The sequence below is a fragment of the Neofelis nebulosa genome, chromosome 9 (assembly GCF_028018385.1).
Source record: "Neofelis nebulosa isolate mNeoNeb1 chromosome 9, mNeoNeb1.pri, whole genome shotgun sequence".
NCBI classification, from domain to species: domain Eukaryota; kingdom Metazoa; phylum Chordata; class Mammalia; order Carnivora; family Felidae; genus Neofelis; species Neofelis nebulosa.
The window spans coordinates 119,836,910-119,853,319 of NC_080790.1; the positions used below are offsets into that span (position 1 = coordinate 119,836,910).

At 40.9% G+C, this 16,410-nt stretch overlaps 1 protein-coding gene across 2 annotated transcripts in view; it reads left to right on the forward strand.

Moving 5' to 3' along the window:
• Nucleotides 1-16,410, forward strand: part of CTNNBL1 (catenin beta like 1) — a 162,090-nt gene that overhangs the window by 84,173 nt on the left and 61,507 nt on the right. The window contains exon 11 of one of the 2 annotated variants that reach the window (XM_058685552.1): nt 15,492-15,673. In XM_058685552.1, the coding sequence (XP_058541535.1) occupies nt 15,492-15,673 (182 nt within the window). The remainder of the gene's footprint in view (nt 1-15,491; nt 15,674-16,410) is intronic. The other variant, XM_058685553.1, reaches the window with a different exon arrangement.

Sequence of the window (16,410 nt, forward strand, 5' to 3'; positions counted from 1 at the left end):
AAGCGTCTGACTTCAGCTCTGGTCATGATCTCACAGTCCATGAGTTTGAGCCCCACATGGGGCTCTCTGCTGTCCGCACAGAGCCTGCTTTGGATCCACTCTGTCTCCCTCGCTCTCTGCCCCTCCCCCGCTTGTGCCCGTGTTCTCTCTCTCTCTCTCTCAAAAAATAAACTTGTAAAAAAAATTGGCATTTCCCTTGTGGCTGATGATATTGGGTGACTTTTCATGTATTTATTTGCCATCCACATGTCTTCTTTGGTGGTGTCTGTTCAATCTCGTGCTCATTTTGGTTGCGGGGAGAGGGATTGTTTGTCTTATTATTGAATTATAACAATCCTTTATATATCATAGATACAATCTTTTGTCAGATACATGTTTTAAAAATAATTTTTTTCAATGTTTATTTATTTTGAGAGAGAAAGACCGTGCGAGCAGGGGACGGGTAGAGAGAGAAGGAGAGAGAGAATCCCAAGCAGGCTCCACACTGTCAGTGCAGAGCCTGATGTGGGGCTCGATCCCACAAATCGTGAGATCATGACTTGAGCCAAGATCAAGAGTCAGACGCTTAACTGACTGAGCCACCCAGGTGCCCCTGTCAGATATATGTTTTACAAATATTTTATTCCAGCCCATAACTTGTCTTTTCATTTTCATAAAGTAGTCTTGAAAAGTTTTAAATTTTGATGAAATATAACTTTTAAATTTGTTCCAGTGATTTTTATTTTTTTCTATTTGAGTAAACTTAGGTAGTTGGTGTCTTTCAAGGATTCATTTTATCTTGGTGGCCAAACTTATGGGCATTAAGTTGTTCATGAATATTCCCTTATTATCCTTTTAAATCTATAGAATCTGTAATGATGTGCCCTCCCTTATTCCCAGTGTTAGCCATTGATGCCTCCTTTTTTCCCTAATCAGTCTGGCTGTCAATTTTGTTGATCTTGTCAGAGAATCAAGTTTTTCTGACTGATTTATCTCTGGTTTTTTGTGCTTTTTTTTTTTTTTTTTCAATTCTATGTCAGTGATTTCTGATCTGATCAATTTTTTTTTTTTTTTTGCTTCTGATTTACTTGTGGTTTAATTTGCTATTCTTTTTCTGATTTCTCAGGGTGGGAATTTGAGATCATTTATTTGAGATCTTATTTTTTAACATACGATGCTATAAAATTTCCTCTAATTGCTGCTTTATGCCTTGTTGTATACACTTTCTTTTACATATTTTTTTTTTTTTTTTTTGGAGAGAGAGAGAGTTTGCACACATGAGCGTGAATGGGGAAGGAGGCAGAGGGAGAGGGAGAGAGAATCTTAAGCAGGCTCCATGCTTAGCGCGGAGCCTGAGGCAGGGTTTGATCTCACAACTGTGAGATCATGACCTGAGCCAAAGTTGAGAGTTGAGATGCTTAACTGACTGAGCCACCCAGGTGCCCCCACATTTTGATATATTGTATTTTCAGTTCAAAATACTTTGGTTTCTCTTTTGATTTCATCCTTAACCCATGAATTACTTAGAAGTGTGTTATTTAGTTTCCAAATATTTGGGGATTTCCCACATATCTTTCTGTTCTTTATTTCTACTTTAATACCATTGTGGTCAGAGAACATACTTTATATGATTTGAACCCTTTTAAATTTATTAAGACTGGTGTTTGGCCCAGAAGACAGCCTGTATTGTTAAATATTCCTGTGCAGTTGAAAAGAATGTTCTGTAAATGTCAGGTTAAGTTAATGGTCATGTTCAAGTCTTCTATATCCTTAAATATTTTCTGTCTACTTATCAGTTATTAAAAGGGGTGTTAAAACCTCTGACTATAGTTGTGAGTATGTCTGTTTCTCCTTTGAGTTTCATCAGTTTTTGCTTTATGTATTTTGAAATTCTTTTAGGTGGTTAAACATTTAGGAGTATGTGCTGTTTTGCTTAATTGACTCTTTTATCATAACGAAATGACTCTCTTTATCCCTGATAATGTTATTTGATCTGAAATCTACTTTGTTTGATATTAATATAGCCACCACAACTTTCTTTTAATTAGTGTAAGCATAGTATATCTTTTACCATCTATCATGGAATAAATTTTGTCCCCTCCCCTGTTCATATGTTGATGCCCAAATTCCCAAGGTGGCCTTAAGATGGTAATTAAGGTTAAATAGGGTCATAAGAGTAGGCCCCTAATCCAGTAGAACTGGTGGTCTTATGAGAAGAGGAAGGGACAACATCAGGAGGGTGTGCACACAGAGAAAATGGCCCTATGAGGATATGGTGAGAAGATAGCCATCTGCAAGCCTATGTGTCTTTATATTTATTTTTTTATTTATATTTTTAAAATATATTTGAGAGAGGGAGAGAGAAAGCAGGGGAAGGGCAGAGTGAGAGGGAGACAGAGAATCCCTGTGCAGGGCTCAAACTGACAAACCATGAGATCATGACCTAAGCCTGAATCAAGAGTCGGTCATTTAACCGCCTGAGCTATCCAGACAGACACCCCTGTGTCTTTATATTTAAGATGTGGGGGTTTTTGTGAGCATTATACATTGGAGTCTTCTTTATTAACCCCATAATAATTGCTGCCACTTAATCGAAATGTTTATGCCATTTACATTTAATGTGACCCTTGATATGGTGGTTTCTGATTGAGTTTAGATCTACCCTCTTGCAGGTTGTTCTATTTTTCTCATCTCTTTTTTTGGTCCCATTTTTGCTTCATCTGCCTTCTTTTAGGTTAACATTTTTTATCCCATGTTATTTTCTTAGGTGGCTTCTTAGCTCTTTCTCTTTGCTTTTTTAGTGGTTGTTTTCAAATTGATGGTATACATCTTATCACAGTCCATCTTCAAGTAGTGTACACTATTTCATCTGTAGTGTAAGGACTTTGCAACAGTAAGCTTTCATTTCTCCCTCCTGGATTTTATGTTTTTGTTGTCATATATTTTACTTCCACATATGTTATAAATTCTAATACATATTGTTTATCTTTTGTTTAAATAATCAATTGTGTTTTTTTAATGTTTGTTTTTTTGACAGAGAGCTCACACATGCACATGCACGCACACACAAAAGCAGGGGAGGGGCAGAGAGAGGGAGAGAGAGAATCCCAAGCACTGACACCCCAGAGCCCAATGTGGGGCCCGATCTCACAAACCAAGAGATCATGACCCGAGCTGAAATCAAGAGTTGGACGCTTGTCCGTGAGTTCGAGCCCCGCGTCGGGCTCTGTGCTGACAGCTCAGAGCCTGGAGCCTCTTTCAGATTCTGTGTCTCCCTCTCTCTGACCCTCCCCCGTTCATGCTCTGTCTCTCTCTGTCTCAAAAATAAATAAACGTTAAAAAAAAATAATAAAAAAAAACCAAAAGAGTTGGACGCTTAACCTTGTGAGCCACCCAGGTGCCCCATAAATAATCAATCATGTTTCAAAGAGGTTTTTTAAAGTAAGAAAAAAGTCTTTTACTTTTATGAACATATTAGCCATTGCCAGTGTTCTTCATTCTTCTGTAGATCCAGATTTCCGTCTGGTATCAGTTTCTTTCTTCCCAAACGATTTCCTTCAACACATCTTGTACTGCTGGTCTGTTGGTGATGACTTTTGTCAACTTGGGTATGTCTGAAAAAATATTTGCCTTCTCCTTTAAATGATAATCTTCACCAGGTATAGCATTCTTTGTTACTGGGTGGGGAGGTGGGAGTTCTTTCAATTCTATTAAGAGTGTTGCTTCACTGTCTGCTGGATTGCTTGGTTTGCAGTGAGACGTCTGCTGTCATCCTTATGTATTAGTTCTTCTGTATGTAACGTGTCCCTTTTTTCTGGATGTTTCTAGGATCTTTTCTCCCTGATTTTGAATAGTTTGGTTATGATGTACCTTGATGTAGTTTTCTTCCTATCTCTTGTGTTTGGGTTCTTCTTGGATCTGTGGGTGTATTGTTTTCATCAAATGTGGAAATCTTTCAATCATTGTATTTTCAGATTTTTTTTTTTCTGCCCCTATCCTCCTTTCAGAAACTCCAGTTACATGTCTGTCAGGCTGTTTAAAGTTATCCAACCGCAATTCCCTGGTAATCTATTAATTTTTTCCAGTCTGTTTTTTCTTTCCGTGTTTTATTTTAGGTAGTTTCTATTGTTATATATTCAAGCTCACTCTTTTCTTCTGCACTTATTCTCATCCCATGTATTTTTCACCAGACATTGTGTTTTTCTTCTCTAGATATCTTCCCTGTTTCTAGTTAGCATACTGAAGCTTTTTTCTACCTTGACTAAATCAAGTATAGTTATAATAACTTTTAATGTCCTTGTCTTCTGATTCTGTCATCACTGATATTTTTATTATTTTTCTCCTCTTTATGGTTAATATTTTCCTGCCTCTTTAAATGCCTGTTAATTGTTTTCTGAAATTAAGATACTGTGACTTTTACCTCATTGGATGCTGGGTGTGTGGGTGTGTCTCGTCATAAATATTTTTGAGCTTTGTTCTAGGATACAGGTAAGCTACTGGGAGTAGTTTGCTCCTTCGGAGGCCTACTCTTAAGCTCTGTTAGGTGGGACCGGACTAGCCTTTAGTCTGGCTGATTTTGCCTCAGGACTGAAGGACTGAAACTGTGCCCTCCTTAGTGCTCACCTGATGCACCGTGAATTCAGAAAGTTTTTTCACTCCAGCTGTTGGGAACCCAAACTATTCCTGGCCCTCGGTGAGTTCTGGGCATTGTTTGCCCCTTCTTCTTCTAGGTGGTTCCTTCCTGCAGCCTTGGTTAGTTTCCTCACATGCATTTCTAGTAAGTACTCAACTGAGGACTCAGAGAGGGTCCTCTGCAGACCCCTGTGCAGCTCTTGGTCTGGTCCTCTGCCCTATGAACTCCCCTTCATCGGTCTGCCCTCCTCTGCACTATGTCTCCTCCCTGCTTGGAGGCCTGGAAACTCTCCAAGCAGCTGGTTGGGCTCATGGCATGTGTTTCCCTGTCTCAGGAATCACTGTCTTGGTGCTACCTGATGTCAAGTGTCCAAAAACCGTTGTTTTATATGTTTCGTCCTTTGTTTGTTTTGGGCGTGAGAGGAGATATAAATTTAGTCCCTGTTACTCCATCTTGGCCCAAAGTGGAAGTCAAGAGCATATTATATATTTTAAAAAATACTCTCTAATGTACATTTTCATACTATTTAGTGCTAGTGGACAGTAATACAATTAACTTTTACATATTGATCTTACATTAAGCAACTTTGCTATGTCACGTATCAGTCCAATTTTGTTGCAGTAACAACTCTGAAGTCTCAAAGACTTTCAGTGACAGGTGTTTACTTTTCACTCCCGATACACCCATCCCTGGCCATCTGAAGCTCTGCTTCACGTCTTTATTTTGGGATTCATGCTAAAGGAACAGTGTTCAGTGGGACGTGACTTTCTTGTGGCAGAGAGAAAAGACTGAATAATGCAATAAATCTTAAAGCTTCTCCTCTAAAGACACATATGTTACTTACACTTACATTTTATTGGCCACAAAGTCACATGGCCAACCTTGATGTCTAGAGTGGGAGGAGGGATGTATCAGCAGTGATCTGTTTGAGTTGGCTCATATAAGCTCATATAAGCTCATGAAAGCTGACTCTGCATCTCTCTTTCCAATACCATGTTTAGTGGTGTCGCATTGGTAACTTGCAATCAGCTATGGTGGGAGTATTTATACCATGTAGGTAGGAAAATACAACAAATCAGCACTTTTTTCCTGGGGAGCTAGTTGTTAAACCTTTAGTAGCAAACCTCTGGCTGTTTGCCTCTTTTAGGGAGTAGAGAGTTAATAGGTGGGAACAAGATTATTTTCTATCACATTTCGTTTTAATAATGTGTGTGTGTGTGTGCGTGTGCGTGCGTGCGTGCGTGTGTGTGTGTGTGTTTAAATTTTAATAGCTATGGGGTGCCTGAGTGGCTCTGTGGGTTAAGCGTCCAACCTTTGATTTTGGCTCAGGCCATGATCTCACAGTTTGTGAGTTTGAGCCCTGCGTCTCTCTCTGTTTTTCTCTCTCTCTCTCGAAAGTAAATAAACCTTTTTTTAAAAAATTACTAGCTATGACTTCTAATGCAGTGTTGAATAGGAAGGAGTAGTGATCAAGGGTAAACTTGTCTTACTCCTGCTGTTAAAAGGAATATATTTTCTTGAGTATAATGTTTGTTTTGAGTTTTTGGGGGGATAGCATTTATCAGATTAAGGAAATTTATTCTCTTTCTGATGTCACAGATCTTATATAATTGATCAATCAGTTTTATCAAATGCTTTTTCTGCATTTATCGAGATGGTTTTTTTAATGCTAATAGAGGGAAAATGAATGGGTTTTCTGATGTTGAACTAACCTTGCATTCCTGGAAGAGGCCCATCTTTTTTTAATGTTCTCTAGGATTCTGTATTTTATTTAGGAATTTTATATCTACACCTGAGTGAGATTGGCCTGTAAATTTACTCTCAGGAAGGTTTTGGTGTCAGAGGTTGTTTTTTGTTTGTTTGAGCTTTATTAAATGAGCTGAATAATGTTCCTTATTTTTCTGTTTTCTGTAGGAGTTTAAGTAATACTGGAATTATTTCCCTCTTGAATGTTTGGTAGAACTTGATAGTGATTGCTTCTGGACTTTAAGTTTTCTTTGAGAGAAGATTTCAACGACTGATTCAGTTTTCTGAATGCTTATAGACCCGTTCAGGTTTTCTTACTTTGTTGAGTCATTTGGGGGAATTCATATTTTTCTAGGAGTTTGTCCATTTCACCTGTTTTCCAAGTTTTTGGCATGCAGTTATTCCTTCTGTTGTCCTAATAGCTGCTGTACCTGTAGTTTTTTCCCCTTCAGTTCATTCCTGTTATTGTTTTTTGTGTGTGTGCCTTTTCTCTCTCTCTCTCTCTCTCTCTCTTTTTTTTTTTTATCTTTATCAATCTTGCCACAGTTTTGTCAATTTTACTCGTCTTTTTGAAGAACCAGATTTGAGCTTTGTTGACCCTCTTTATTTTGGGGGTTGGCAACTAAGGCCTGCGGAACAAATCTGGCTCAGGTCTGTTTTTCTGTGACCAGCAAGCTAAGAATGGTTTTCATGTCTTTAAAGTGTCGTATATATTTTTAGACACACACAAACACCCAGAAAAAGATGCTACAGAAACCATAATGGCCCATGAAACCTGTAGTATTTTCTGTCTGGCCCTTTCCCGGAAGTTTGCCAGCCTGTGCTCTTTGGAGCCCTAGGTTTTGGTCATTGATTGTTCATCTTACTTTACCGTCAGCTCTGCTGTGAGTGGTTTCTCTGCATAACTGGCCCACCATAGTGCTACAAACCGAAATCTTAACCGCTGTTTCCCACATATTTGTTTTGTTTTCTGGCACAGGCAGTCAAGCAGTGGCTGGTACCAGCAGTTTATGAAAAATGGATGGGAACTGAAATGGAAAATTGTAAAAACTGTGTCCAGAACATAGAAGACCACCCTTATTCTATTTTAGTGGTAGAATATCTCAGCATCTCCCAGAGCACCAGTGTTCTTTGGCACTATAGTTTGAGAGCAACTATGAATTTAGTTGCCTTGATCTCACGGTCTAATTCATAGAAATCCTGGATCCTGGAAAGCGATCTTCTATTTTGGGAGCTAAAAGGAAGTGAACTTTAGCATGTGTATTGTGAAGCGAATAATAGTGATTTCATATGGCATTATCCAAGTTTCTTGCGGGATTAGTTTGTGGTTCACAGTATCTTTTAAAGACTGCCTGTCACCTCTCTTCCCCCCCCCCCCCGCCCCCCCATTCATCAGTCTCTTGGTTAGGGAGGGAGTGGAGTTCACAACTCTTTTACTTGTCCTGCAAGTAACTTTCCTCCAAGGTTGCATCCCTTTTATCTGCACCCTTTCCAGCTGGTCTTATTCATGCCATGGCTTTAGACGCTGCCCATAGATTTAATAATTCTTCCACATTCCCCCCTATTTTTAATAGCATTCCTGGACTTCAGACCTGTAAGTTTGAGCTGGACATCACTGCCATGTTTCACGGGTACCTCAGGTTCAATCCGAATTCAGTCCTTTTCCCTCCTAGTCTGTTAGTACTTTGCCCTTTTTACCCATCTCTGCCTCTGGTGTGTTTCCCCCCTTTCTTCTGCGCCCGCCCCGCCACACCGAATACCACACCGAATCCCTCCCGATCCAGTGTGGCAAGTGTAATCTAATACACATTTTGCTGCCGCCCCTCTTGCTGTTTGTATTGCAGCCACATCATGCCCCACTTCTCCGGATGGTCCATGCTTACTCGTGTCTTTGCGCGTGCTGTTGTTTCCTGCTGCTTGAAATCCCTTCTCCCTTTTTGCGTGTCTGGGAAGGACGTCCAGTGAAGCTCGGTTCAGGCATCATCTCCTTTGTGAGGCCTCCCCCACTCAGACACAGTCAGCCCTCCTTCCCGCATTCGTGTTCTATTTTGTAGAATAAAACCTCCACTGTGGTGCTTGGCTTTTCTCAGTATACCCGTTGTCTGCCTGTCTGTGTCACCTGTGAACTGAGCGCCTCACAAACATGAGCTGGGCCTGCCTCTGTGTCCTCAACTTCTATCTGGCGCCTGTTAGGCACCCCAGAAATATCTGATGAAAGAATAAATGAACAGAAAAAAGTATACTCAGAATGAATGTTCATTGCAAAAGCGTTCTTGTATAATGAAGAAGAACAAGCTAATTAAAACAACAGTGGAAACTTCCCTCTCCCCATCCCTTCCTCCTCATCAGAAGCTTCACTTTGGCAGAATGAGGAGCGTAGATGACTCTGTCATTTCCCACAACCACCCACTTTTATAGAGGCTAACCTTCACTTTGGTCCTGGCGTGATCGACAACCTGATGAACCCAGACAAGACTAAGATAAACTACTTGTCCTCCAGTAGAATAAATATTTCAAATAAAGTCAACCCAAGAAAGTCAGGCCAAACAGCTATTGATTGCTAAAAGCCTGAACTTAAGCCCAATGAATATTCCAAAGTTCACCTCCATGCAGCTTGCCTAAATGGTGATCAATATGCAATTACTGCCCCCTTTAAACGTGTCTCACACTGCCTATGTGAAGAAGGCTTTTACTTTTTAAATCTTTTGTTTGTTGAATTTGCTTAGGCAGGAAAAAAGAGCGAGGCTTGGCTGCATCAGAGTTTTTTACCTTTAGTATTTCCACCAATTCTGTGTTATTTGTGAAATGGTTTAAATGTATGCTGCGTGGTAACTGAAGGTACCCTGGAACATGACCATCATTCATTTCAAGAGGCCTTTTCCTGAGTGACTGAACAATGAGGATGTTATATCTCAGTTTCCTAATTTCTGCTCACATCATTATCTGCCCTAGTCATGACCTTTGCAGATTCAGTTTGTAAAGTAGGGTGCTTAAGTCCAGCTACAGTGAAAACAAATATATTATTTGTCTAGTTTCCTGATAGACTTAGCTTGACGCAGAAAACCCTTTTCTGCTGAATTTGGAACCTTGCTTACTCTGCTCCTGATACTTAAGATTTCATGTCTCACAAACGTGCCTTTTTTATGGTACTCAGAGCTCTTTGTCATTTTTCACTTAGCTTGTCGTGGGCTCCTGACTGACCTCCCTGCCTCCAAGCTCTGTCGCTCCAGTCCCTTCATCACACTGCTGCCAGAGTAAGCTTGCTAGAGTGTATCCATCCAGTGTCCTCCTCGTTTTTGACATCTCATGGCTTCTCAACATCTATGGCATGGAGCCCGGGGGCCCGGCAGCACATCTAGGGCCTGTCACGACCTCTGCCTGCCTCCCCTTCGTCCTCTTCCAACCCAGGTCATTCACAGCTACCTCTGGTCCCCTATGTGGCGCGCTCTTACTGCCTATCGTACCTTCGCGCATGCTCTTTACGCACACTGCCCCCGGTGGCGCTGCACGCCCTTCTCTGCCTGGCAAATGCTCGTTCTTCAGACTCCGTTCAGATGTTACTGTCCATTTGACACCTTCACTGACTTCTCCCAGATAAAGTTAATTATCTCCACCTCTCACCTCCTTGGACTTAGTTTCTATTGCTTTGGGCTTTTGAAATTACTTTTGTGTAACTGTCCTTACATTGCTTAAAGGCAAGGAGTGTATAATTCCTGGCAGCTAGTGTCGTGCCTGCTGCGTGAAGGCACGTGCTCAGTAGTAGCCATTTTTTTTCTTTTAAACTCAGTAGTTGTGTTGAATGTCACTTGTGAGTATCTGTGCGTTGTTTTGATTAATTCTGTGGCCAGGGGAATAAAGGTAGGAATATTCACAGTACATCCTTGGTCTTTTGAGGTAGGCACCAAGTAAGATGTCCAGCTGTCTTGGTTTGCCTGGGACTGAGAGGTTTCCCAGGCTGTGGTACATTCAATGCTAGAAATGGAACAGCCTCAGGTAAGCCAGGATGGGCCAGCACCAAGGGGCTCTGTCAACAAGCTTTTTACCTCCTCTCCTTTTCTTAACTCATCAGGACCCAATTTGGGCTGGCTAGTCTGACCTAGGATAAGCGTGCCTCGTCATCTTTAGCACTTAAATAATGCGATGTCTTTTTTTTTTTTTTTTTTTAATTTTTTTTTTTTTCAACGTTTTTTATTTATTTTTGGGACAGAGAGAGACAGAGCATGAACGGGGGAGGGGCAGAGAGAGAGGGAGACACAGAATCGGAAGCAGGCTCCAGGCTCCGAGCCATCAGCCCAGAGCCTGACGCGGGGCTCGAACTCACGGACCGTGAGATCGTGACCTGGCTGAAGTCGGACGCTTAACCGACTGCGCCACCCAGGCGCCCCAATAATGCGATGTCTTAATAGTGTTTCCTCTGCAAAAGACTATCAACGAGAAGTTATTTCCGATTCCTTTAAGGGAGGTTATTTCCAATTCCTTTTCTTTGGCTTTCAGGTGAGAAACTGGGTGAAGGGCTTTGGGCCCTTTTTGGTCAGGCCTTGCCTCCTCTTGCCTGACCGTGACCTTGCTCCATCTGTCCATTCTCCCCTTTTATATCTTTAGTATCCTCATCACCATTGGCTTCTTGACACCCTAAAAATATGACTGAATTGTCTATATTCTTCAAAATATAATTTTGAAAAATTTTTACCCTTGTTTTCTCCTCAAGCTGATGGACTTTCTTCTCCAGGCTTTACTAGGAGTAACCCACAGTCACCCATCTTACTTTTTCACCTGCTTTCAAATATTTACATATATATCTGTTTTTTCCTATACTCCCCCACATGTACCTAATCTCTCTTTCCCTCTAAAGTAACTAACACATAACAGTCTCAGAACAAACATGATTGAATTTGATCTGCTTCACTCCTAGAACCAGTTCTTTACTTGGAGGCCTTATTGTGCCATACAAGACAAGGTGGCATGGCCTTTGATATGGCCCATGTTTTCCCCTCAGATCTAAGCTTTATGCTTCAAAAATGCCAGTCTTCTGTCTGTTCTCTGACCATGCCGGCCCATTTCCACCTTAGGGATTTTGCACCTGTTGTTCCTTCTGCCTTTAATATTTTGCCCCTAAAATGTTCCAGACCAATTCATGTCAACGCTCAGATCTCAATATAAATGTTACCCCTAAAGAGGCTTTCTGCAGTAACCTAACTCAAAATATCCTCTCCATTCATTCATTCTTCTACATTGCATTATTTCCATCACACCTAACACTATCAAGTGCCTCGATTTTCCGTATGTCTCCTGCAGGAAGAGTGTAAGCTCCATGAGGACTGAGACTTGGTCTATCCTAGTCACATGAGAGGTATCCAATGAATGTTTGTAGATCGAATGGGGAAAAAGTTATTTGCCAACTTATACTTTTGCCTGATTATTTCACATTAATTTAGTCTCCCTAAATAGATTTACATGTTTTTGAAAGCAGAAGCCATGTCTTAATTTTTGTTTTTCTCTTGTGTCTTCCACAGTACTGAGTAAGTGCTCAGTAAATATTGAATATTGGATTGGTTGGTTGATTTACTTGGTTGATTACCAAGATACGAAATGACTGACTTGTTCCTCTCTATCTCATAAAGTGTTAAAGAAAACACTGGAAGGTTATAGAAAATTATACTCCTTAGAGAACTGTTTGCAAGAGCAGTAGACAGTGGCATAATTATTTTATGACCTTTGGACTTGAGGGGGAAAATCACTTGTATTTTTTTCTTGAAAATAATTTAACTTTTGTAATTCTCAAAGTAATGCATGTTAATTAAGAAACACGAAAAACATGGGGCTCAGTCAGTTGAGCGTCCGACTTCGGCTCAGGTCGTGATCTCGTGGTCCGTGAGTTCTAGCCCCACACCAGGCTCTGTTCTGACAGCTCAGAGCCTGGAGCCTGCTTAGGATGCTGTGTTTCCCTCTCTCTCTGCCCCTTCCCTGCTCATGCTCTGTCTCTCAAAAATGAATAAACGTTAAAAAAAATACTTTTTTTTTTTTTTAAATTAAAGAAACACGAAAAACAGGAAAGGGAATAATAAGATGCAAAGAGCATTTGACAAAACCCAACATCTTTCATGATAAAAATACCTAAACTAGGAATAGAAGGGAATTTCTCCAACCTTTGATATAGAGCAGCTACAAAAAATCCGCAGCTAACATCACAGTGAATGCTAAAAGACTGGCTGCTTTCCCCCTAAGATCAGCAACAAGACACCACTTCACCATTTACATTCAACATTGTACTGGAGGTTCTAGCCAGGGCAATTAGGCAAGGAAATGAAATAAAAGGCATCCAGATTGGAAAGGAGGAAGTAAAACTCTCTCTGTTTACAAAGGATGTTCTCTTGTCTGTAGACAATCCTAAAGAATCCACCAAAAAATTATCAGGACTAATAAGTGAGTTCAGCAAGGTTGCAGGATGATATAAAGATTAATTTACAAAAATCAGTTGTACGCTCGCAATGAACAATCCGAAAGTGAAACTGTGAAGATACTTCCATTTACAATAGCATCAAGAGTATGATACCTAGGAATAAATTTAACAAGAGAAGTGCGTGCAAAATTTATACCCTGAAAACCACAAAACATTGTTGAAAGGAATTAAGGAAGAGCTAAGAAATGAAAGATTGCAGTACTCCCCCAAAAGTTATATGGATTCAGCACAATCCCTATCAAAATGCCAGCTGATATCATTGTAGAAATTGATAAGCTGATCCTTAAATTCATATGGAGTTGATTGCAAGGGACCGAGAATAGCCAAACAGTCTTGAGACAAGAACAATGTAGGATTCCCAATTTTAAAACTCACTACAAAGCAGTGGTAATCAAGACAGTGTGTTACTGACGTAAATTAACAGAATATAATTCGGAATCCAAAAATAAAACTGTGTCTGGGGTCAGCTGATTTGCAATAAGAATGCCAAAAACCTGGAACGGGGAAAGAATAGTCTTCAACAAATGGTGCTGGCACCATTGGATGTCCACATGCAAATGAAGTTGTGTCATTACTTCACACTCCATCCGAAAATTAACAGAAAACGAGTCAAAGAACTAAATATCAGAACTTAAACTATTAAACCCTTAAAAGCAAACATAGGTATAAATCCTCATGCTATCGAATTAGCTCTGACACCAAAAGTGCAGGCAACAACAACAAAACAGGTAAGTTGGACATCCTCAAAATTGAAAACCTGTGTCCTTCGGAGGATACCATCAAGAAAGTTGAAAAGGCAGCCCCTAGAATAGGAGAAAATATTTACAAATCATATATCTGTTAAGGGACTTGTATCTCCAGAACAAAGAGCTCTTGCAACTAAATAATAAAGATAATTAAGCTAATTTTAAAATGGCCAAAGGATCTGAATACACATTTCTCTGAAGAAGGTACACAAATTCCGAGTAAGCACATGAAAAGATGCTGACAGCATTAGTTATCAGGGAAACGCAAATTAAAACCACAATGAGGTACCATCTCTCACCCAATGAGGATGGCTGGCACCAAGAAGTCAGCTGACAAGTGTTGGTGAGGGTGTGGAGAAGTCAGAACATTTACACACTGCTGGTGGGAATGTCAAATGGGGTAGCCAGTGTGGAAATAAGGCTGATGGTTCCTCAGAAGGTTAAACGTAGAGTTAACCATATGCCCCAGCAACTCTGCTGCTTGGTTTACATGCACTCAAGTGTAATGAAACATATGTCCACTCAAAAACTTGTACATGACTATTTTAGCAGCGCTATTCATAATAGCCAAAAGGTATAAACACATCGAATGTTCATCAGTGGATGAACAGATAGACAAATTGTGGCATATCCATACAATGGACTATTCAGCTACAGAAAAGAATGAAATACTGACACATGCTAGAACACGGATGAATCTTGAAAACATTGTGCTGAGGGAAAGAAGCCAGTTACAAAAGGCCACCTATTGTACGATACCATTTACTTGAAATGTCCAGAATAGGCAAAACCATAGAGACAGAATGTAGGTCAGTGGTTGCTAGGGTGGGATGGGGAGAGTAGGGGGGTGACAGCTAAAGAGTAGGGGATTTCTTGTCGGGATAATAAAAATGTTCTTTAATTGACTGTAGCCATAGTTGCACGTATCTGTGAATATACTAAAATTCAATGAATTGTGCATTTTATTTTATTTTTTTTTTTTTTTTAATTTTTTTTTTTCAACGTTTTTTTTTTTATTTATTTTTGGGACAGAGAGAGACAGAGCATGAACGGGGGAGGGGCAGAGAGAGAGGGAGACACAGAATCGGAAACAGGCTCCAGGCTCCGAGCCATCAGCCCAGAGCCTGACGCGGGGCTCGAACTCACGGACCGCGAGATCGTGACCTGGCTGAAGTCGGACGCTTAACCGACTGCGCCACCCAGGCGCCCCTGAATTGTGCATTTTAAATAGGTGAATTGTATGGTGTGTGAAGTACATTTTGATAAAGCTGTTAAAAAGAAAGAAAAAGGTGGGGCGCCTGGGTGGCGCAGTCGGTTAAGCGTCCGACTTCAGCCAGGTCACCATCTCGCGGTCCGTGAGTTCGAGCCCCGCGTCGGGCTCTGGGCCGATGGCTCGGAGCCTGGAGCCTGTTTCCGATTCTGCGTCTCCCTCTCTCTCTGCCCCTCCCCCATTCATGCTCTGTCTCTCTCTGTCCCAAAAATAAATAAAAAAACGTTGAAAAAAAATTTTTTAAAAAAGAAAGAAGAAGGAATAATGTGATTCGTAATCCCACCACCCTGAAATAACCTCTGTTAGCATTTTGATCTACGTCTTTCTAGTCTTTTTTAATGCGTATTTCTCACATAATTGAGGTAATGCCTCATACAGAATTTTGAATATTACCTTTTGTGCTTATCATTCTGACCATAAGAACTCGTTCACTCTATTATAGACTTTCCTAATTATTAACAAGTGTGTAATATTCTGTGTAGATCTACCATTATGCAATAATTTTCTCATTGGTGGACATTCAAGTTGTTTTGTTTTTTTCTTTCTTTCTTTTTTTCCCCCTTTATAATGGGTACTGCGGTATATCCTCCCCCCACCCCCTTTTTATCTGAGACTAGAACATCCCCATGCCTTATGTGAAACCTCTTTTGTTCCCAGAGAAAAGAAGATCTCCCGGAGCAGTGCCCTGAAGGTGCTGGACCATGCCATGATCGGACCCGAGGGTACAGACAATTGTCATAAGTTTGTTGATATTCTTGGCTTACGGACCATCTTTCCCCTCTTTATGAAATCTCCCAGGAAGATCAAGAAAGTGGGAACCACCGAGAAGGAGCACGAAGGTAGGGTGCCCTGGAGAAGTCAGCCTACTTCAGGTGCGTTAGGATGCACCTAAGGAATGGGGGAAATGAGAGCTACTGTGAAACACTGAGACGTGCAGTTGAGGAGCGGACTCTTAGGCAGAAGAGCGCTAGCTTTTTCTTTTCGTCCTGTTTTCTCTGCATGGAAACACAACCCAGGGACCCCAGATCACCCATGGCCTCTGTTGCATGGGTTCTCTGCTTCCTTAAATCCTCGTGGTTCCATTTCCTTCTGGCCTATTAATAAGTCTGGGCGTGAGGGTTTTGTTTTCTTCACTATAATTTGTAGCGAGGTGTCTCTCTGATGGAAGACCCTTTTGAAAAGAGTAATGAGGTGGCAACACGTGTCACCGCCAGAGTGGTGCTTTCATGTATTTCTGTATTAAAGTATGATTCAGCCAACATCAGGAATTGCCGAAATAAACTATTTACAGCCCAGGTTCCCCTTTTTATGTTTCTCCTCCCTGATGATGCACACTCCCAGCAAAATGCTGCCATGAATTGCGATGCTGTAACCAGAGTAGTTACTGCTCGGCCAATCTCTTCCTGCTATTGTCTAGTGGCTGCTGCATCCCTCCCCCCAGTAAATAGCCGCAGTGCAATCTGGAAGGCCAGGAATTTATGAGCATTGACAGTTCTGCTGGAGACTAACAGACACTTACACTGGGGAATTTACATGGTTGGATGGTTGTTTTAAAGTGTGGGGAGGGGGCCGGGAG